Raw genomic sequence first — 18,990 nt, 5'->3', positions numbered from 1 at the left:
AAGTGAGAAACGAGTGAAGGAAGTCAAACGATTGTACGATACTGTAATACTACTTGCTCACTTGATCGCCCCAACAAGGTTCTTGATTGCCATGCAGATACAATGGCATGGAGGATCAGAGGGCGATGATTTCCCTGTCTATGCGAATGATAATGGAATTACGGGAGCGTTGGGCTTGTTGTGGCCAATGCTGTGTCACATGGAAGTCGCAATGAGGGCTCTTGATGCATGGCAAGACGATAGAATTATCTTGACTGGTGAGATGGCAGGCCACCTCACGCGGGTACGTAGACTGCTTTTTGCAGAATTATATACGATGAAAGCATATGTGCTGTTGACCAAAGGTCGAATATATACGGTGAAGACTCAGAGGAAGTGTTTGTTTTCGCATTTCAACACCATCACAGATGCAATGCCTACTCTGCTGCGTCTTAAGCAGGAAAATGTAGGCATTTGGTCCCGGATGTGAACCAGCATGCGCTTACTGGAAGAGCTCGACGGTGTCGAAGATCTAGGACAGGAGTTAGCATAAACATTCATAATTCCAATTATCTCCAGTGAAAACTTACGACGCTGGGGCTCAGGTAAGTGTCGCCACTGCTGCCGGAGATGACATTGATGGTGATGGTGTTGGCTCCTGAAACGAGGGTGCCGGCAGGGATGCTAACGTCGTAGACCTCGCCGAGGCCGCGGTAAGCACCACGAGTAACGCCACGGGAGTCGATCTTGGTGGGCGCAGCAGGGGCCGGGCCGGTCCAGCTGTTCACCTTGGCCTGGGGGCGGCCACTGGCAAAGGCAAGGGTGGTGGCGATGCGGAGGGTGGCAGCGCCAGGAGCGGAAGCGAGGTTGAACTTGATGGTGACGGGGTTGTTGACGGCGGTGAAGATGGCCATGGGGAAGTCGCCGACGGCAGATGTGCCGACGGTGTAGGTGAGGGGACCCCAGCTGCTCATGCGGCTGTCAGAGGGGTGCATGCGGAGCTGCTTGTCGGCATTGCGGAAGCCGGTAGGCTGGCCGTCGTACTCGCCAATCTTCCAGAGGGTAGTACGGGCAGCGAGGGTGCTGGCGATGTTGGCAGTGGTAGTCTTGCCGGCCGAGACGGTGACGGAGCTGGTGGCAACCTTGAACTCGGTCTGGTAGAGGACCATGGTGTAGGTGCCGGGCTTCATCAAGGGGGAGGTGAAGGCACCGGTGGACGAGGCGTAGGTCCAGTACTGGGCGTTGGCGTTGTACCAGTGAACAACACGCTGGAAGCTGCCGGTGATGCCGGAAGCGGTGCCGGAGACGGTGCCGCGGCCGGAGGCAGCGACGTAACCCTTGAGGCTGAGCTCGCTGAAGAAGTCATAGTTGAAGTCGGTGTTCTTGGGGATGCCAGAGCGGGAGAAGGACTGGACGTAAGGGCCGTGCAGACCCATACGGTAGGCCTCGGTCTGGGCGTGGTTGCTGTTCATGTAGTTGTACAGGTTGGTAGAGTCACCGGCGTTGTTGGTGTTAATGTCGCGGAAGAAGGGACCGCCGGAAGAGAGCTCGAAACCAGTCTTGGGCTCGACAGAGACACAGACGTGAATCTCCTCGGGGCTGGTGCCGTAGACACAGCGGACCTTGTCATCGATGAAGCGCTCGCTGGAGTAGAACTTGGATCGGGTCTGGCCGCTGACGACGAAGACATCGGAGCCCTCGACGGTGGAGCTGGAGCCGGCTGTGGTGGAAACAACACCGAAGGGGTATTCGCTGGGGAGGGTGTCCTTGTTCAGACGCGAGATCCAGCGGAGCTCGCCAATGTCTGGCTCTGCGGTGATGTAGGTCGCCATGTAGATGTTGGCCTCGCCCTCCTTGACAATGAGGTAGTGTGTAAGAGTTGAGGTGGTGCAGGTCACCTTGATGACCTTACCGGTGCTGGCCGTGATAGTGGTGGCCTCGACGGTGGCGGTTCCGAGACCAGAGCTGATGTGGCTGCCCTTGCTGGCATACTGGAGCTCGTTCCCACGGTACTTGATGGAGTTGATATCACAGCTGGACTTGGAAACTTGGAAGACGAGAGTGTTGGATGAGCCGGCATCGACAACGAAGTTGCTACCCGAGGTGGTAACGCCGAAGGCGGCCAAAGCAGAGGAGGCGAAGGAAAGGATGGTGAAGAAGAAAACCTGAAGAAGAGTGTTGAACGCCATTTTGGCTGTACAGGGGCTGCCCTTGCCTGGCGAAAACTAGAATGAGTGAGAGGACGAAGTTGGAATAAGGCCAAGCAGTAACAGAACAAGAGAGCCTTCTCCTCGATGTCTAGAACGAGGGTGATCGACTTTGTTATAAAGTCAAGAACAGTTCGTCTGGACTTGGCACTTGGCACCCGGCCAGCGCAAATCTTGGGAGGCCGGGACAGTTTCTCGCCATGCTCACTGCTGAAGGCCCCTTGGTTTCTTTCGCGGGATTTCAACTTCCAAGAGCGGGCGTCCGCCGAAGAGGTTACCTCTTGCAAGGGCTCGTGATAAATTGCAACAGCTTGTTGATTGGCGGAATGATTGTTTCATGAGCCGGCGACCAGGGCTTCCTCGCCGTGGCTGCGCGAGATAGATCATGAAAGGGTGAAGCGGAAAGGGTGAGGGACAGGGCTCTAGGAACCAGGGTTTGCCCAAGTCCCGCTCCGGACGGGTGGAGGAAGAGCAGGGAAAAGGCATGATTGATGGGAATTCGGGACGACTTGGCAGGAACCCGCTGCAGCCGTGTGCCGTAGGATTTACATAAGAACGTTGTCCCTGATCTTTGCTCGATTGGATGGCGGATCTGGAAATAAGCATTCGAGGTTACAGTGGCATTTACAACTACTAGCTGCTCGCGCTCGCAATAATGATGGCACGGGGAGTGTGATGATTGCGGGGAAGTTCAACACTAATTCGAAGCTCAAAGAAGCTTGCTAGAAGTTCGTGGCAGACAATTCGACCGAGGGGACTTCAGCTCGAGGTACTCTACTTTGGTGCCGACGCCCTGCCGTGGTAGTTTGGACCACATGAGAAGTGCTCATCTGACGGGTTGTCGGCGGATTGTCTCCTCGGTCATCTTAATTGTCTAGGTGATGGGATAACCATTTGAGGAGATGAAGGGCTGACGGTGAAATTGGTCCGCTGGACAAAAGGAGACATTGTCGGGGATAGTCCGCTGCAAGATGCCCGAGTGAGCCAGGAAAGAGGAAAGACTGTTCAGACGAACGGCAGACCCATTGCGTAGCGTTCGCCAGGGACATGAAAGCAAGAGACCAGACGAACCAGCAGCGGGCAAGGCGCTGTAAGTCCCGGAATCTCGGGGCATTCTACGGTCTACCCCAGATTCGCACCGGCACAACGTGCAGCTACGCTGTTGACTCGGTGCTGCAGAGACGGCAGATGAATTGCGGAGACTTGACCTCGGGTTATGATTGCAGCAGTGCTGCTCAGCTTTGAGCAATATTGGGTTCCGTAGACATGTAACTCCGCATGAAGCTTAAAAGATTGACGAGGCGGTAGACCGGCAAGGAAGCTCGTATATGAGGTTGGAAAGACGCGCGATCCATGCTTGGTTCGTGAGATTGTTGTTTTTCAGATTTTAAACGTACGGAGACAGATATTCCCATCTCGCTTTCGCAAGGTTCCGGCGGCGACAATGAGCCGAATGGCACAGTAAGTAAGCTATTTGAAACTCAACAGTGGCTCTTCATTCCTCAGTCCTGGGTGCGGTGCCCTGTAAATGTTGTTACCTACTATATAACGTTCAACGTTAAAAAGAGCCAGTTACGGGGTCTTTCCTCCGTACTCGGTAGAAAGAAGTCCAATATCCGCTTATTCGCCCGGGGTTCTCAGGGGGGAGAGCTAATCGACAGAGTGGACATTGTGGGTTGGAAATCGCCGTGTCGACGCAAGGACCTCTTGGCTCTGTTCGGAAGGTGGGCAGCAGTGGCCCCAAAGAATCAGAGATGAATCGGGCATGGAAGTCGGAGTATTTGGGGGGCTCAACGAGTTTGGTAAAGTCGTGATGTCCCCCATCAGCATTCTATACAGGGTGGGCAGACAGAATGAGGGCAGAAATGAGACGGAAAGACGAGAAAGGCGGGAATTGCTCCAAGAGTCCAGGAGGCCCGCAGGGGGCCAAAAGACCCACTGCCGAGCCTCCGTGCTCATCTGACATCACGTGGAGACAAGGGTGGATGGCGAGATACGTACCCTCGGCGAGCTAGGATACCCGCTAAGCTTAATTTGTCCAAACGTTTGTGGCGCTCCTATCAGATCCACCAAATCGCATATCGCATCATCTGCGCCACTTTATTCAAAAGTCCGTCGCTTTTTGGGGATTAGTCTTAGGTTCCAATGCCTCCAACTCACCTTACCTAAACGTGCTAAGGTAGGTTGAGTAAGGTACGGTACGTACTGTGTCTCCAGCCACCGACTCTCGTCGACGTTCCGCTCATCGGCCATCCCCCGACAGGAAGACAACCCACAAACTCACCCACCAACCCTTTGCAATTTCACCTGCATCTCGACATCAACTAATACTACTCCGTATCAAGACCCAGGTTAGCTATGTACCCAGAAGCACAAGTCCTCGGCGGTCGTTGTCTGCAGAATTCAGACTGCCATAATTGACTATTACCTTGCACGCGCCACAGCCGCCACGCTTACTCATCAGCATACTTCATCCATACCTGTTCCCCATTCTAAGCATTCACTCTTGACCCTTTGTCACTTGGCGATATTGTCTTGTCATGTAGGGATGGCGCAGATTGCTTTTCTTCGTCGCAAATGAGCTCTTCGTATGGCACTCGGATGTCGAATAGCATGACTCGATATCCGCAAAGATTAAGGATATAAACCATGATATGCGCCGTGGGTATTTTACATCTTCCATCATTGAGTGCTGGCGGCCATCAGAAACACCGATTGGGCAAGCCGTGGTCAACTAACTTTTGTTATTCAAAAGTATCAAAGATACCTGTCTTCCCCAGTGCATCCAATGATCCAAATTCAAGCCTGGCCCGGCCAGCGAGACCAAGGTGTGGCGGCTAGGTCGGGGGTTCTCAGAAACTTAATCAGATATTAGTCTCCGGTCGGGCGACAATTTCTGTTTTTAAATAGATGGATAATTTCCCTCACTGGTTAGGTCATTCTGCCTTTCTATCTTTTTCTTATTCCATCCGAAGACTCTCGTCCGGACCACTCGCTCTTCCAAATCCACATCAACCTTCCTCTTGCTCAGAGTTCGTCGACTTAGTGCCCGAGTCTGAAATCTTTGTCCGCGAGTCCTTGTAAATTTGGACATTTGTGGGTTGATGACTGAGCACGTCTGTTCCAGAGCTGTGTGAAGTACCGAAGGAAGTAAGCTCACTATATTCTTTTCTGATGAGCAGCTCGTCTGTAATTCTTTCCTGTTGATTTGCAGAGCTTCATCTGCCCAATAAGTGGGACCGTCTTGTCAAATGATCCATATCGTGCACTGCACCCTTAGCAAAGAGTCACGCCGTGGACCGGTAGTGCACAGGGTGTCAGTATTAGACAGCTAAGTGATTAAGGCTTATTGTTGCAGCCTCTCCTATCTTTAGGATCGTCTTCGAGATTGCGATTTGCCTCGGCGGACCCATCAACGCCTGCCCTTCTACATATCCCGGGTATAATACCTACCCCAATCCATTTGGCTACTGGAAGGCGTTTATCATGGCGTCAGGATGCGTAGCGTCCGCACAGTCTTGTCGCTACCTCTAACGCCATGAGGATAGCTTCACACAAGTCGCGTGGTGGAAATCAGTGTAATTGGTCGTCGGGCAAATACATCCAGCTTTCTCACCCGGGTCTCATCTGTTCTTGAGCCGTTATGACCTTTTGCTTTCGTTCCACTGGTACTATCAAATGTTCTCAGCGTCCTGGGCAAAAGTTTCGCAGGAGCTCTCCATTGACACCCAACAGGTACCGTAGGCAGGCAGAAAGACCGCTTCCAATTCCTTTACCTGTACTTAGACTGCCTACCCCGTATAGGCAATCAATTACGGCGAGATTTCAGTCGATCGACTGGAGTAAGTCTGAGTAGCGTTTTACGAACGATCCCGCTCACCGATGGATGGTCCTCATCACGAAAGATCCTCTTATTAGTTTCTTCATTCTTTCCCCTCTCGGGAATCGATATCACTGTTTCTGTAGGTGAACAATATCTGAATAAGGTAGATTGGATAAACTGGATAGAGTGCAACTCGAGCGCATCAATCTACGTTTGTTGATTCCCACGTTGGTCCACCGCATCGCTCATCCTTGAACCAAGCATACGTCGCGCGACTGTCTCTAATGCCGCAACTATGGGAGGAAAGATGGATTGTACAGACAGGAACTAGTTTGGGGATGCATACCAACGAAGTTGAAGCCAGCCGTGACGGTGACAAATCCATAGAAGTGCCGACTTACCCATGTAGAGGACCTAAGCACAAGCTAGTCTCGCCTATTGACTCTTCGGGGTCCCGGTATCATGGACTAGGCACAAGCTGATTGGACTATAGTATTAGTGGGCTGCGATTGAGGGGTTTGAAGGAGCTCGCGGAAGCTACCCGAGCTGTGGAAGTTTGTTGTTCTTCAAGTTGGTTGGAATCCCAGGTTTTGTGCACTTCGATACCATACTTCCGGTCTGACAATGAAGTCTGATCGAGCACTTCGAATGCCAAGTACGCATATCATAGGCCACAAATACCTCTGGATTGATGCATTGGGTGATGTCTTGTGAATGGATGAATTTGAGGGTCGGCCTAACGAACGCGGGCCAAGAACTACGTATTAGGCTGTCACGGCTGTCACGGCTGTCACGGCTGATACGCGGAACATGTTGCACGCTGCAAGAAGACTAATCACAGTCCCCCAGGAGGAATTGTCTATTCTCCAAGTCGGGACGCAATCTATCCGTCGAAGATAAAAGTTCCTCCGTCCCCTGCCCAACTGGATAGGTTCCTGCTGATCAACTGAGGAAACAGGTACCGGCAACGAACTGATCCGAAGGTCAGCTCTACTTTGATGGAAAATATGGAAACTCTGATGGGACGTGTTCGTCAGATCATTGCCTTTGTTGACATGCCACGTAGGGATCCCAGAAACGTGGAACACTGGGTAAGACAACGGTCTGGCGGCTCCCTTGACGCTCCCGGCCCTCGGGATTCGGATCGTTGGCTTAGACTATTCGGACAGCCAGAATCCGGGGCCTTAACAGCTTCAGCCATCCAATAAGAAAAGACCTAATTCCGTAGATGTAAGCTGCTATCCCGACGTGGACATTGTTCTCCCCGGATCTGGGCTGGCCCGGCGCTAGTGCCTGGCTGTCTGCTAGCTCTAAACTCTTGGTCACGGCTAGTGCCAAGGCTTGACGAGACCATCATTTCCCGACTGGTCTCATTTGACTGACATTCTTTGAGAGGCAAATGATAGAAACGGCAGCAGTGCTACCGACGAATGACGATGGGGGAAGTCGGCTGCCCTTTCAGCCTTGCTCACTGCGCACTTATAAGCCGGACATCGCCCTTCGTTGATGAGCGTTGGAAATATTTGCCAAGTTATTTCTGATACCTCGCATCATCAAGTCAACAATCGGTCTCGACGACTCAACATGTACTGCAAAAACATCGCAATTGCTCTGGCTGTGGCCACAGGCGTCATTGCCCAACGCCCTGCCGACACTCCCATTTGCGACTACTACACAACGGCATTGTTGAAGAATAACACTGGTGCGAACCAGTACACGCTCCTCACACTCTTGGTCAACACGGTTGTCATTGGAAATTGTAAGTCACACCGCCATTGTATTTTAAGGCCCCTGCCACTCACACGAGTGTAACCAGATACGATGCCGAATGTCGGAATCAAGGTCGATGGTATCCTGGCACCTGGCATGTACAATGGCGCTGAGGTCAACCTCCTTCCTTACTTCAACGGAGACTTGGCCTCATCGAACCGGGGCGGCAGTTCTGGTGTGTCTGTCAACTTCCTCGATGGCGGCGGTGCTGCCCCTTTGATGAAGAACATGCCTGCGAACGATGACACGTCCAAGCAATAGTGAGTTGAACCCACTCAGGTCTGTACATCACTGGAGAAAAAAAGCTAACGTGAGCTTTCACTCAGCTTCCTTTTGACTCACTTGTACCAATTCTTCGGTGCCCTTCTCGGCTGTTCTCAATACGGAATGACCGGTTTCCCCAAGTACAGCGGCTTTGCTTCCATGTACGAGGTGCACAAATTCATGGACTTGGACCAGAATGAGCTTGGTTACTTCATTACCCAAGTTGCCATGGCTGCTGCCTCCTTTGGTGTCGCTCAGGACGACCTCAAGGCAGTCGGTATGGCTTTGAACCAACTCTTTGGCATGCGCTGCAGCCCGCCTGCCACGGCCATCCCAGAGCAGGGTCCTCAACTGCAGGCTATCTGCATTCAGGACAGCTGCCCCATCTCTACCAACTCTACCTGCGCTAGTTACCAGCCAGCCATGGCCCCGAAGAATGCCACTGCGACGGGAGGCATGAACGCCACCATGACTTCAACGATGACGGGAGCTACCATGACCTCAACAATGACTCCGAGCACAGTTCCAACGGCAGGTGCTGCTGTTCAGGGCGTCAGCTTAGCTCTCATCGCCGGGCTGCTGGCTTGCCTCATTTGATAAAGCTACCCCTAGTGAGGACCAAAGTCTCAGGAAGGGAGGAATGTGATGGGAAGTCGTCAGACCGGAAGATACCAAAGAGATGATCCGAAAGAACTTTATCTTCGCTTATTGATTGTATTCAAATTCGAAACTTTATAATATTTAGGCTAAGAACCCCAATACCCTTGGTTATGAGGTGTTTTAGAGACGTTGCGATACGGCCATCATCAAGAACTGTAACATTGACCCCGTGTGATTAAGCTCGCGCGCGCCATCTCCAGATCCTACCACCTCCATAATTATATTCAAATTTACGCCATTCAATCCCAAAGACTTGTCTTACAGGTATTTGAGTTCTGTCAACATAAGCAATGAGTGACTCTTCCTTGCAGGGTCAGTATCTGTGAAGTGCAAGGGCCATCTTGCTGAAGGGGCCACAAGAGTGTACTATATACGTATTATAAGACCACTGTGAAGAGGGTTATGGAAGCTCCAGAGAGGTGCATCACAGAAAGGTTTCTGATCCTATTGTCAATAGCAGACGTTGGTGTACGCATATGCCCTCAAGGCAGCTTTGCGATGCAAAATCTACTTTTTTTGTATGTGGGTTTTCAGTCATGTTGCAGCAAATGATTCCAGTGAACATGCAGTCTTAAGGCATGTCATCCGACAAAGGATCTGACGCTCTAGTCTACGATGTAGCGGGCGAATGTCACCTGCCGACAATTGCACGTCAAAGGCGGTGCAAATGATCCCTATTTCTAGCGTTTCGAGTGGATAGAGTTCAAAATTTCAAAACACCTGCAGAAAGCCCCATTGAACAGTTGAGACTTGGCTCTGGGCGAGGACAAAGTTTGAAGTAGTACAATCCTAGTCACGTGGTGTACCATGGGGTTGTCTAGGCCTGCACATATATGAACATTCTCCTTTGACATGGGAACACTTACCGACTGATTCATGCAGCGTTGTTTTTCCTTTCACAGGACTTAGCCAAGATAGATTAATGATCTCATGACCCATGTCCAGACAGAATCCTGCTCATCATGTATGCTGCACGTGGCACACCGGCTGCTTTCCAATCTCAGGCAGTAAGAGATAAGATAGATACATGTAACCAGCAGTCAACTATGTACAAAGCGATCTTCTTAACCTGATTCATTGGATGCACATTGAAAGGGACATGTTCGAGCTTTTCTGTCATTCGTGCTGCGATTCTGTCTTTGATACGGGCCAGCAGAAAGAAACGCCACCGCAACCACCTAAGATTAACGCAAACATTGCCTAAAGCCACGGCCTTGGTGAACTTGTTCAATGACAGGAAAATAGTGTCACCTGCATACCTAGGTATTCATTGGATCAAGTGCAAGGTTTTTAACATGACACTGACTTCACCAAAAGTCGCCAAGCTGAGGAGGGCTTGCACTTGTGTAATCAGGTTGTAACACGGGACCAATATAGTTGATGTCCCGGGGCGCCAGTGATGACGATTGTGTCTGGACAAACGAAAAGCAGATGAACAGAAGAACTATTCATGCGACGTTGAATGGGGTAAACTGCTGGTCCACTTTCTAGATGTTAGTGTTCCGATTTGGGATATGGAAACATAGTATTATAAGATGGATGATTTCGCAGCCCAGTATGAAAAAGTTTTGCATGCACTTCACCCTCAAAGCTATATCAACTCGAATCCCAATCCACCATCATAAAAGCTCCAGTTTCTCCTCAAACCCCCGATTTTCAACATGAGCGTTCAAGGCCCCAAAGGAGGCAGTCGAGGTGGCGACGATGGCGAAGACGACAAAGATCAGAATCGCCGTAACACGAACAAAAACCTACCTAAAGACGCCGATTGGTGGCAAGCAATCCGCATCGCGCCGCGAACGGAGGAAGAAGCAGACGCCAACGATAGAACCAATAAGTTCCTACATGAAGCCGATGACCAGCCACTGGACACGAGCTACACTTTCGACTCTAAGCAGACCTCCAGGAGCACAGATGATGAAAGCGAAACCGGTGACAAGGAAAGCTCTTCATCTTCCACCGAGGACAACAAGAGCAAAGCAGACGAGGCAGGCGACAAGCAAAGCCTTGGCACTCCTGCCAATGAGAGACCGGAGAGTCTTGACAAAGTAGGCGACAAGAAATCTACTTCTTCCTAGTGTAAGCCTCAGTGAGATGAGGAGTACTAGGTGGCCCAGTGGCTTGAACCAACCTTTTTCCTTAAAGGGCCGAAGCGCCAACAAGAAGAACGTCTCTTGCATTCAGATGGTTCCTTCTGCTGGCGATTATTCTAGTAGAGTCATGCCACGGCGTAAAGACACAAAATTTTAGTTGTCGCTAGCAAATACAATTGGCAGCTAATGCAATGTACTCAGTCTAATGTGAATGGATGATGATGATTTGCCAAAAGTCTCAAGCTTCTCTTTCGGTCTTGCACATTACAATTACTCTACAGCTACTGTTCCTAATCATGCAAGCTTCAAGCCTAGCAACCCCATCATTGAATATGAGACGAAGCCATGTACCGTTTCTATCAGGCGTCGGTGATTTGCTACATCAGCTACATCAGGCTAGCCGCAGGACGGAAGCCCAAGCATATTGGCCTTCACGAGTAATGATCGAGAAGATCATGAAAGTGACGCTAAGAACTTAAAAGGGTCTGCTTCAAGAATAAATATGTCCTCAATGGTCTCGAATGTGACGTGTGTATTACAATCCATGGGCAACGACGTAACTTCACTTCATCGCAAATAAGAGTCTTCAAGGTCAATATCCATGGTTTAAGTATCACGCATTTTCTAACTAAAGTGACGAAGTTAGCTACCAGGACAGCAACAAGTCTTTTTTTCCTCGTTTTTGCAGTAATACATGAAAATCACTTGAACTATGCTAACAAAACCTAAAAGCCAATGGGAATAGTGTGCGCGAGAACGTGGTTGGCAGATTCTGTCTTTGTAGGTTACCTTGCTTCTCTTTGGTAGAAGATAGGGTGGTCTCGCTTCTTGTGTGAGCAACAATGTGGAAAGAGAGATGACAACTCCGCATATATTTGCCCTACCTACCTTTTGCCTAAGGTCTCAATGGCTAGAAGTTGGTCAGTGTACCAGTGCGTATTAGTTCCTATAAGGAAATACTGTCCATAGGCATCTGGGTGGAATGATTCAAGAAAAAAAATCATGTAGGGTTCTTCTAGTCAAAACCACATGTTTGCGACCCGCACATATGCATATGGAATCCATTGAGGTTGTGTGCCCCGCTCCCGTCTCCGCTCTACTTGTTGGAACCGTCCTAGTCGCTCAACTCACGTGGTGTCGCAACAAGGACCGCTGGCGCAACGGTAGCGCGTTCGACTCCAGCTCAGGCTCTATCGAAAGGTTATCCGTTCAAATCGGGTGTGGTTCAATACCTCACAGCGTACCCTGTTCTGCATGAATCTATTCATGCAGTCCTGGGAACCTATTTTTGTGAGTTGGTGGTACTGTGATGATTTTTGTCTGGGGACGGCGAAGGACAACGCATGCGTATGTGCTCTTACTCTGGGAAACCAAAAGTGGATCCAGCCTAACTGCCTGTTACACCTGACAGCCGACACCCCATTCGCTTTTTGCAAAATCACAAAAAGCCGATCTCAGAAGCCAAAATCTTCATAGAGTCGTTTCGGTTGCTAAGTTGTGTACGTTTCACCCGATAAAGAGTGGTGGCAACATTCGCCGTGGCCCGGAGGCTACAGCTGTACCACGGCACTGTCTCTGGTAAGCTGGGCCCAGGAAACTCTTGCTTCCCCATACCATTGTGTCACTTTTAATCAATCATTAAACACCAACATATACAGTGGTCAATATGACTGAAGCTAAGGTATGAGATTACAAACTCAATGGTACAAATCCTCAATCCGCTGAGTCCCGAAAAACGCCAACCCAAGTCAGAACGCGACACAGCGAGATAACTCATCCTCGCTTACCCACAATTCCATTCAATGAGCAAGTTTCTTGGCTTCCTTCTCGTCGTCGTACGCAAGCCCAGAATAGTCAGGAAGTTGCCAGCCCGGCACATCATCTGATTGGAGTCGCTGAAGAATCTTGTCGATCCTCAAAGTCGACACCAACCACAAGATCGTGTAGAGAATTGAAATAACCCATGAAGAATTGGGGTAGATCCAGGACGGCTTGAAACCAATGTCTTGAACTTCCTTCATAAGCTCCAAAATCTCATTGTTGTACGACTCGAGGGCGGCAGGAATACCGTCGGTCGCCTTTCCTGACGACCCCGAGCAGTGTTTTGATATCTCGCCAGCGAGCACGTAGGCACCGATGAACGCGCATGTTGTGCCCCGGCCCGTCAAGACGCTGGGTGCATATCCCGCATCTCCAAGAAGGGCCACGCGATTCTTGTAGCACTTGCCCATGCGTATCTGTCCAATTTCGACACAGTAAAAGTCGTTGGAAACACCATCTTCGTTGAGCGCATCGCAAAAGCGGTCTGCTTGCCAGCCAGCATCCTTGAAGAGCTCTGACCACACCTGCTTCTGCCGTACGAGATCACGGCTTCTTTCCGTTTCGATGAGAAGCTTCTCCGTCTCCTTATCTGGTGGACACACGGCGAGGTATGCCTGAGTTGTTTCAGGATTGTCGTTTCTGGAAAAGAGCACACGCTTCTTGGGACACACGCAGACCGTGGCGTAGTTGTCGTCCGTCTTCCATTTCGGGACGGTGTAAAAGGCCATATGCACGCCAAGAGGATGGAACGGGTCCTTCTCGCCGGGGCTGAGCATGAGTCGTCTCGTCTTGGATCCCTGACCATCAGCTCCGACCAGCAGGTCGAATGTGTCCGTGGTTCCGTCTGACAGGTGGACCGTCACCGAGCCTGCATCCTGTTCGAACGACTCGATCTTGACACCAAAAATGTACTTCACTCCAAGTGCAGTCGTCTTATCGAAAAGCAGCCGAACCAAATCGCCGCGCATAATCTCAAATTCTGATGTGAAGCCCTGCTTGCCAACACCAGACTTGTTTGCTTCAAAGGTAGCTTGTGTCTTTCCTTTGCCATTGACGAATCTGATGCCAGCTTCATTGACCACCTTGTCGCGGATAAGACCTTCGAGTCCCATGCGACGCACAACAGTAACTCCTTGGCCTCGAAGGTCAATTTGTTGGCCCTGAACGCGAAGAGAAGGGGATCGCTCAAGGATGGTTACATCGTGGCCAAGCTTCGCCAACCAGAATGCAAGGGCCGGGCCGCCAATGCCTCCACCTGAGATTAGAACTCGAAGGGAAGACATGTGATTGGGAGTGTTGTAGTTGGATAGTAGGTTGGCGTACTGATGAGATTGTTTGGAAATTGTGTTACTTGGAGTAGTAGCGTGCTTGGAATAGTCGCGCTGTTGGCTAGACCTGTTGGGCGATGAAGGGTATCTATAGTATTAGTAGGTAGGATATGAATTGAAACGTTGTTCTCGATATGCGTCGCGATGTACACGGTGGTGGCATCTCGATGGACGCGAGAACTCGGCGATGGCTGTGGCCCGCAAGCCGACATCCATTTCGGGCTTTACGAGAGCGCTGTGGCATTAGTGACGTCAAGACTAGGAGCCGACTCCCGTGTGGCGGTGGTCGCACCAGCCAGCTTTTGCCTTCCATTGGTTGCTCCGAGTCAAGCGCGCCGCTTGTAAGCATGAGGAGAAATAGCTGTGAAACACTTCGGACTATTCAAGAAATCACCGGTTCGGTCCTGTTAAGACCTTCGGCCTTCGGACAGCTGAGAGGCTCACTAACCGCAACGGTCATACCGAACTGTCGCGTATTCGCCGCTACTAGCTATCAAGGGTGGGTCATAGCTGTCACATTCGGCCAAATACAGTATTGTACGACCGCTCCGTATTACTTGTGAACGTGACAAGACATTCTGTGTCGGACTTGTACAGACCGAGAAGATCGGTAGAAGTAGGCGGGCTTACTGGTGTTAGTCATAGACCCCTATAATTGTCATTAGATAGAGATAGGGAATCAAAGTTGGCGATGAGCCTCCCTCTTATTGACCATACCAACAACATGATGACTTTTAGCAAATTACGAGAAGGTATACATCATTGGTCTTATTCTTTTTGTTCAGGCACTGGGTGTAATCTTTGACGCGAGCTCTAAGCCACGTTTGGAAGATAGCATGATCAGATTGATGCATGTGGAATCTTGACACAGACAACATGGATTCTTGTCGCAGCTCTTGAGAGGGCACTGTAAGATGAAAATAGAACGGTTGAACCCAGCGGGTGATACTCCAAGCTTCCGTCAAAGGCGACGTTTCTCTAACATGGTCATGGAATCAAGAGCCATTTGGACTTGACTGAATCGGCTAAGCCGTACGGAGCGAGTACGTCAAGATTGTGTCTGCTCAACTCCTTTTGATAGAGCCAAATCATCTCTTTGCTCAGGACAAGGAATGATTTCTGGCGAAGCATGCGGTCACGGTTTTTCTCTTCTTCTCGCGTCACTGGTCAGCATAGCATATCGTGAATCGGCACGTATGTACTGCCGGAAGAAAGTATTTAACTCTGGTCCATACGTCTCGAGGATTCTTCTAGTAGGAAGTTTATCTAGCGAAACTCTAGACGTAATCTCGTTTTATAAGAACCCCTTAGTCTTACTCCTCCTAGCCTCTTGGTCAAGGGCGGTAGCAGACGTATCGGTTAATAAAATAGGGTTAATAAAAAAGCGCTCGAGAATTAGCAGATCTAGTTCGTACGATATAAATATTCAAGTGTAATTATTTCTAAGAGCTTTAAAATAATATTATTATACTTAAGCGGCGGATATTGTAAAAAAACATATATCCACTTAGGCTATCCCTTCTATTCTTTGCAAAGTTCGGTCTCATTAGTAAAAGAAGTAGCCAGTATATGATAATAGTTATTATTAAGCCCCAGGCTATTTATAGTCCCTACAAGAAGTACAGGTTTGTTAAGGAATTCGGTTTTAATCGAGGTTCGATCTAGTTTAGAATCAAAAAGATCGTTAATTGTCAAAAACTCTACAAACACTCCCTGCCAGAGACCAATGACAAGTAGATGGTGCGGAACTGAAAGTCCCAATCTGACCTGGTGCTGATGGGAGCTGATGCGTAAATCTGGCCAGCACTTTCAGTTTCCTTGCCCCCTTTCTTGTTGAGATTGGGATGTGAGAACGGACGGTCCGCTTTCCTTTCTGTTGGCCGCGAAAGAGATGGCAATCTTCCCAAGTTAAGAAGAGAAGTCCATTAGGTTTGACCTCGTCGTTAGCTGAGGGCCCAAGGAGTCTGGGCGTATAGCACAAGCCCTTCCAAACATGGCGTGCCGGAGGCGGCTCGATGCCACGCCTGCCGTCCTTCGGGGCAACCCAGAAACTGAAAGGCCTCCCGGTACTGAATGAGTGTCGTATACGAGACCAGACGGTGCGCATTATAGCGGGGAGTCTTGATTTCGGCCATAAAGGAGAGGTAATGACCAATAAGTTGCAAAAGGGCATCGAAGGTGTAAGGCTACTCGCGCTTTAATGGCAATAAGAAGTAGAGCCCGTCCAACACATTCTCAGCAACGCCATCCAGAATCTTACTAAAGACGCGAACAAACATGCGGCAGTCCTCGAAGATTCGGTCTTATCGCTCCTAGGTTAAGATGCTCGATTAACTAAAGCCTATTGCAGAGATATCGGATTCTTTCGCATCCTGCATCAGTCGTCGAACTCATTCACGTCATATGTCTCTGAGATTGTATTGCGCAGGCGCTTTATCCAAGCTGCCTGGCTTCAGACTGTATTTTGACGTCTTCCTGGACCGGCTTCGATGTTTGCTTGATGTGATTCGGAGGAACCGGATAGATGAGAAGGATCAGATGAGATTTCACTTTACTCACCTGGACTGAGGAGTGCCCAACTTCTGCTTCTGTGAGAAGTTGAAGTGAGAGATGAAAGGGAGTGAAAAGCTTACTGTCGAAGCGAGTTGAAGGGAATAAGTGAGACGGAGGACGGGCCCAAGGGGAGACTTATGACTGAGTGAGTCACAGAGAAATACGGGAGGTAGAAAGAACTCAACGTCAATCTTGTTTCCAGTCGCCTGCCGTATCGGAAGCGATCTATCTATTACCTGCGCTTATTGTATATTCCCTCGCACATCATGTGAGTATACACTATGGAGTCGCTATGTCTTGTTGGAACATTTCTCCCACTTGTTGTTTGCCCTTCGGCAACGCACCTACACTAACTCACCTTGAACGACAGACCTGTCAACTTACGGAAGATATCCTTTTGCCTTGAATGCCCGTTCGAGGATAGCACGGATGACATTCTCTTTCCTAAAGTTATACTCCCCCACTGTCTCACCCAGTGAGTTACTCACACCTGCGGCCTCCATTTTGGTCTTCGCATACAGATCCCTGTCATCGTCATGTTCAATCAACCACTCCTTCATGATGAGATGCCTCGCCAACTCCGCAGTCCCGACCTTGAAGACATGCAAATTGCAGGAGTACGGCTTGTGCATGGCGAAGAAGCGATGTTCGTTCCACTCAGGCTCGCGTATGAGGAACTGAAACCCTGCATTCTCAAGTGCGGGCGCGTAGGCGTCCTCATCCGACGGATTTTCAACGGCAAGATCGATATCGATAACGTCCTTGGCGGGAAGATTTGGCACCGATGTCGAGCCGACATGAGTTATGCTAACGGCTACAGGACCGACAGCGTTCTTTATAAGAGACTGGATCTCTTGGAACTGTTGTGGCCAATTCGGGTTTGGGGGCTCAATTGAAAGCGCAGGTTTGGATGTTCGCTTTGCGATGCGTTGAATGATTGAGGGATCAAATTCATAGTGTTTGACAATTTCTTCAATGGGGCAAGACATTTTTATTCAATGTCTTATTGAATTATTTGTGACAGATGTGAGATAGCAGGCTGAATAGAATAGTGCGTGTATGCTGTCAAAATTGGTTTCTAAATTAAGAGGATGAGTCTATCTGGTGATGTGTCTAAAGTGCTGTTATAAAGTACTTCAGTACAGTTTAAATCGTCGCCAACCAAGGTGTGTTACAGGGACGGCGTGAGTCATTCGGCGACTGTGTGGCTAGCATCGGATGGCACCTACAGCATCTTACCCCAACTCACATCATCTTCATGCCTTTTCGAGTTGCCTGCCGCGGCGGCCGAAGCATCTAGGGATCCTCCAAGTCGACAAACCGATATGCCCAAAATGCGCACCAGATGAATGTGATGCCACACAAAAAGAAGCTGACGAGGTAAAACACGGCGGCCTGGTTTGGTCAGTGATGTTCGTGAACAAGATGGAAGCGGGAGATCAAACCTTGCTTGCTCCAACCCATCCCTGGCCGTCATACAACGGCGCGCAAACGTATACTGTCAACCCGCCGAGGAAGCAAATGGCCGAGTACGCCATCAACATCATGGGCGCCTGCCATGTGAAGATCATGTTCCACCGAACCTCTACAAATGGCATCTCTTTTGGGATCCACCCTCCCTTCTTCTTGATCTTGATGGCACGGATCTGCGGGATGGGAGGCACCTCTTCAAGTGGCGAGTGCATGGGCTCGACGGCCCTGCTGCGACGTATATAAAGGATCATGGCGAGGTCTTTGTCAACGTTGCGCGGCGTCGGGGATCGATGAAGAGTCTGAAAGATGAACTGCTCCGAAGCAGCGAGGAGGATGGAGAAGAGGGAGAAGGAGATGCTCGCGTGCCAAAAGGCTGGACTGAGCCAGTGCAATGAGTCGGGAGGCGGCCATGAAAAGCAACCGATGACGGCGGCTGAGATCAAGGTGCTCTGTGAGGGGTGAGTATGGGATCGCGCAAAGCGAGGGCGTTGGAGACTTACAGCAACCTGTACGAGTTGAAATTCGCTCAACTTTCTATCTCGCCATCGCTTGAGTTGTGCTGAAATTTCCTCATCGGATTCGCGATCTTCGACAGCTTTGGCGATGGCCAATATCGGTAGCAGGGTGTTTTGCTGATAAAAGCGGTTGTATGGAAGGGTCAAGATATCGGTGGCGATGTGCGCAATCTTGCTGCTCAAGGTCACAGCGATAATCTAGACGGCGTCAGCCCGAGATGATCACGTTAAGCAGAAGAAGGTTGAGTGAATCGTACTGCAATTTTGAGACCGCGGTCGCTCTTGGGCACGCCTGGAGCATTGCCTGGTCCCCTTTCCGGATCCATCTCTGTGTGCATATCTTGACTATAATATTCATCTCTGCTATAGGGGCTCAGAGACTTTATAAAGGCTGTATCTACGGCGTGCTGTAACCAGGCAGGTGGCTGGCAGGCCATGTGCAGTATTTACACAAAGCAACGGATGACTGGCCGTCTTCTCGTGACCGCGCTGCTCCCCCACACC

General features: G+C 50.0%; 5 protein-coding genes and 1 non-coding gene across 6 annotated transcripts; 3 read left to right on the top strand and 3 right to left on the bottom strand.

The window, feature by feature from the left end:
- Positions 1-481: 481 nt before the first annotated feature.
- ASD1 (aspartate-semialdehyde dehydrogenase-like protein) lies at positions 482-2,168 on the bottom strand (the record flags this gene model as incomplete). Its single annotated transcript, XM_053190426.2, has 2 exons — positions 482-511; positions 570-2,168. 2 exons carry the CDS (start codon positions 2,166-2,168, stop codon positions 482-484), a joined length of 1,629 nt encoding a protein of 542 aa, XP_053052356.2.
- Positions 2,169-7,593: 5,425 nt separating this feature from the next.
- N0V96_009753 (uncharacterized protein) lies at positions 7,594-8,640 on the top strand (the record flags this gene model as incomplete). The annotated part of the gene is made up of 3 exons (XM_053190425.2): positions 7,594-7,768; positions 7,826-8,039; positions 8,106-8,640. The coding sequence occupies 3 exons, from the start codon at positions 7,594-7,596 to the stop codon at positions 8,638-8,640; spliced, it is 924 nt and encodes a 307-aa protein (XP_053052355.2).
- A 1,724-nt stretch (positions 8,641-10,364) lies between these two features.
- On the top strand, positions 10,365-11,237 carry N0V96_009752 (uncharacterized protein; the record flags this gene model as incomplete). Its single annotated transcript, XM_053190423.2, has 3 exons — positions 10,365-10,751; positions 10,998-11,003; positions 11,160-11,237. 3 exons carry the CDS (start codon positions 10,365-10,367, stop codon positions 11,235-11,237), a joined length of 471 nt encoding a protein of 156 aa, XP_053052353.2.
- Positions 11,238-11,942: 705 nt separating this feature from the next.
- N0V96_009751 lies at positions 11,943-12,024 on the top strand. The gene has a single exon. It is a non-coding gene; the product is annotated as a tRNA-Trp (tRNA).
- Positions 12,025-12,595: 571 nt separating this feature from the next.
- On the bottom strand, positions 12,596-13,900 carry N0V96_009750 (uncharacterized protein; the record flags this gene model as incomplete). The annotated part of the gene is made up of 1 exon (XM_053190422.2): positions 12,596-13,900. The coding sequence occupies one exon, from the start codon at positions 13,898-13,900 to the stop codon at positions 12,596-12,598; it is 1,305 nt and encodes a 434-aa protein (XP_053052352.1).
- A 3,894-nt stretch (positions 13,901-17,794) lies between these two features.
- Positions 17,795-18,824, bottom strand: N0V96_009749 (uncharacterized protein; the record flags this gene model as incomplete). The annotated part of the gene is made up of 4 exons (XM_053190420.2): positions 17,795-17,893; positions 17,944-18,420; positions 18,472-18,684; positions 18,744-18,824. 4 exons carry the CDS (start codon positions 18,822-18,824, stop codon positions 17,795-17,797), a joined length of 870 nt encoding a protein of 289 aa, XP_053052350.2.
- Positions 18,825-18,990: the final 166 nt, after the last annotated feature.

This window comes from Colletotrichum fioriniae, assembly GCF_027942845.1.
Source record: "Colletotrichum fioriniae strain IMI 355084 chromosome Unknown scaffold_12, whole genome shotgun sequence".
Lineage (NCBI taxonomy): Eukaryota > Fungi > Ascomycota > Sordariomycetes > Glomerellales > Glomerellaceae > Colletotrichum > Colletotrichum fioriniae.
Note: the sequence above shows the minus strand (reverse complement) of the source record. Positions and strands in the feature narration are given on the sequence as shown.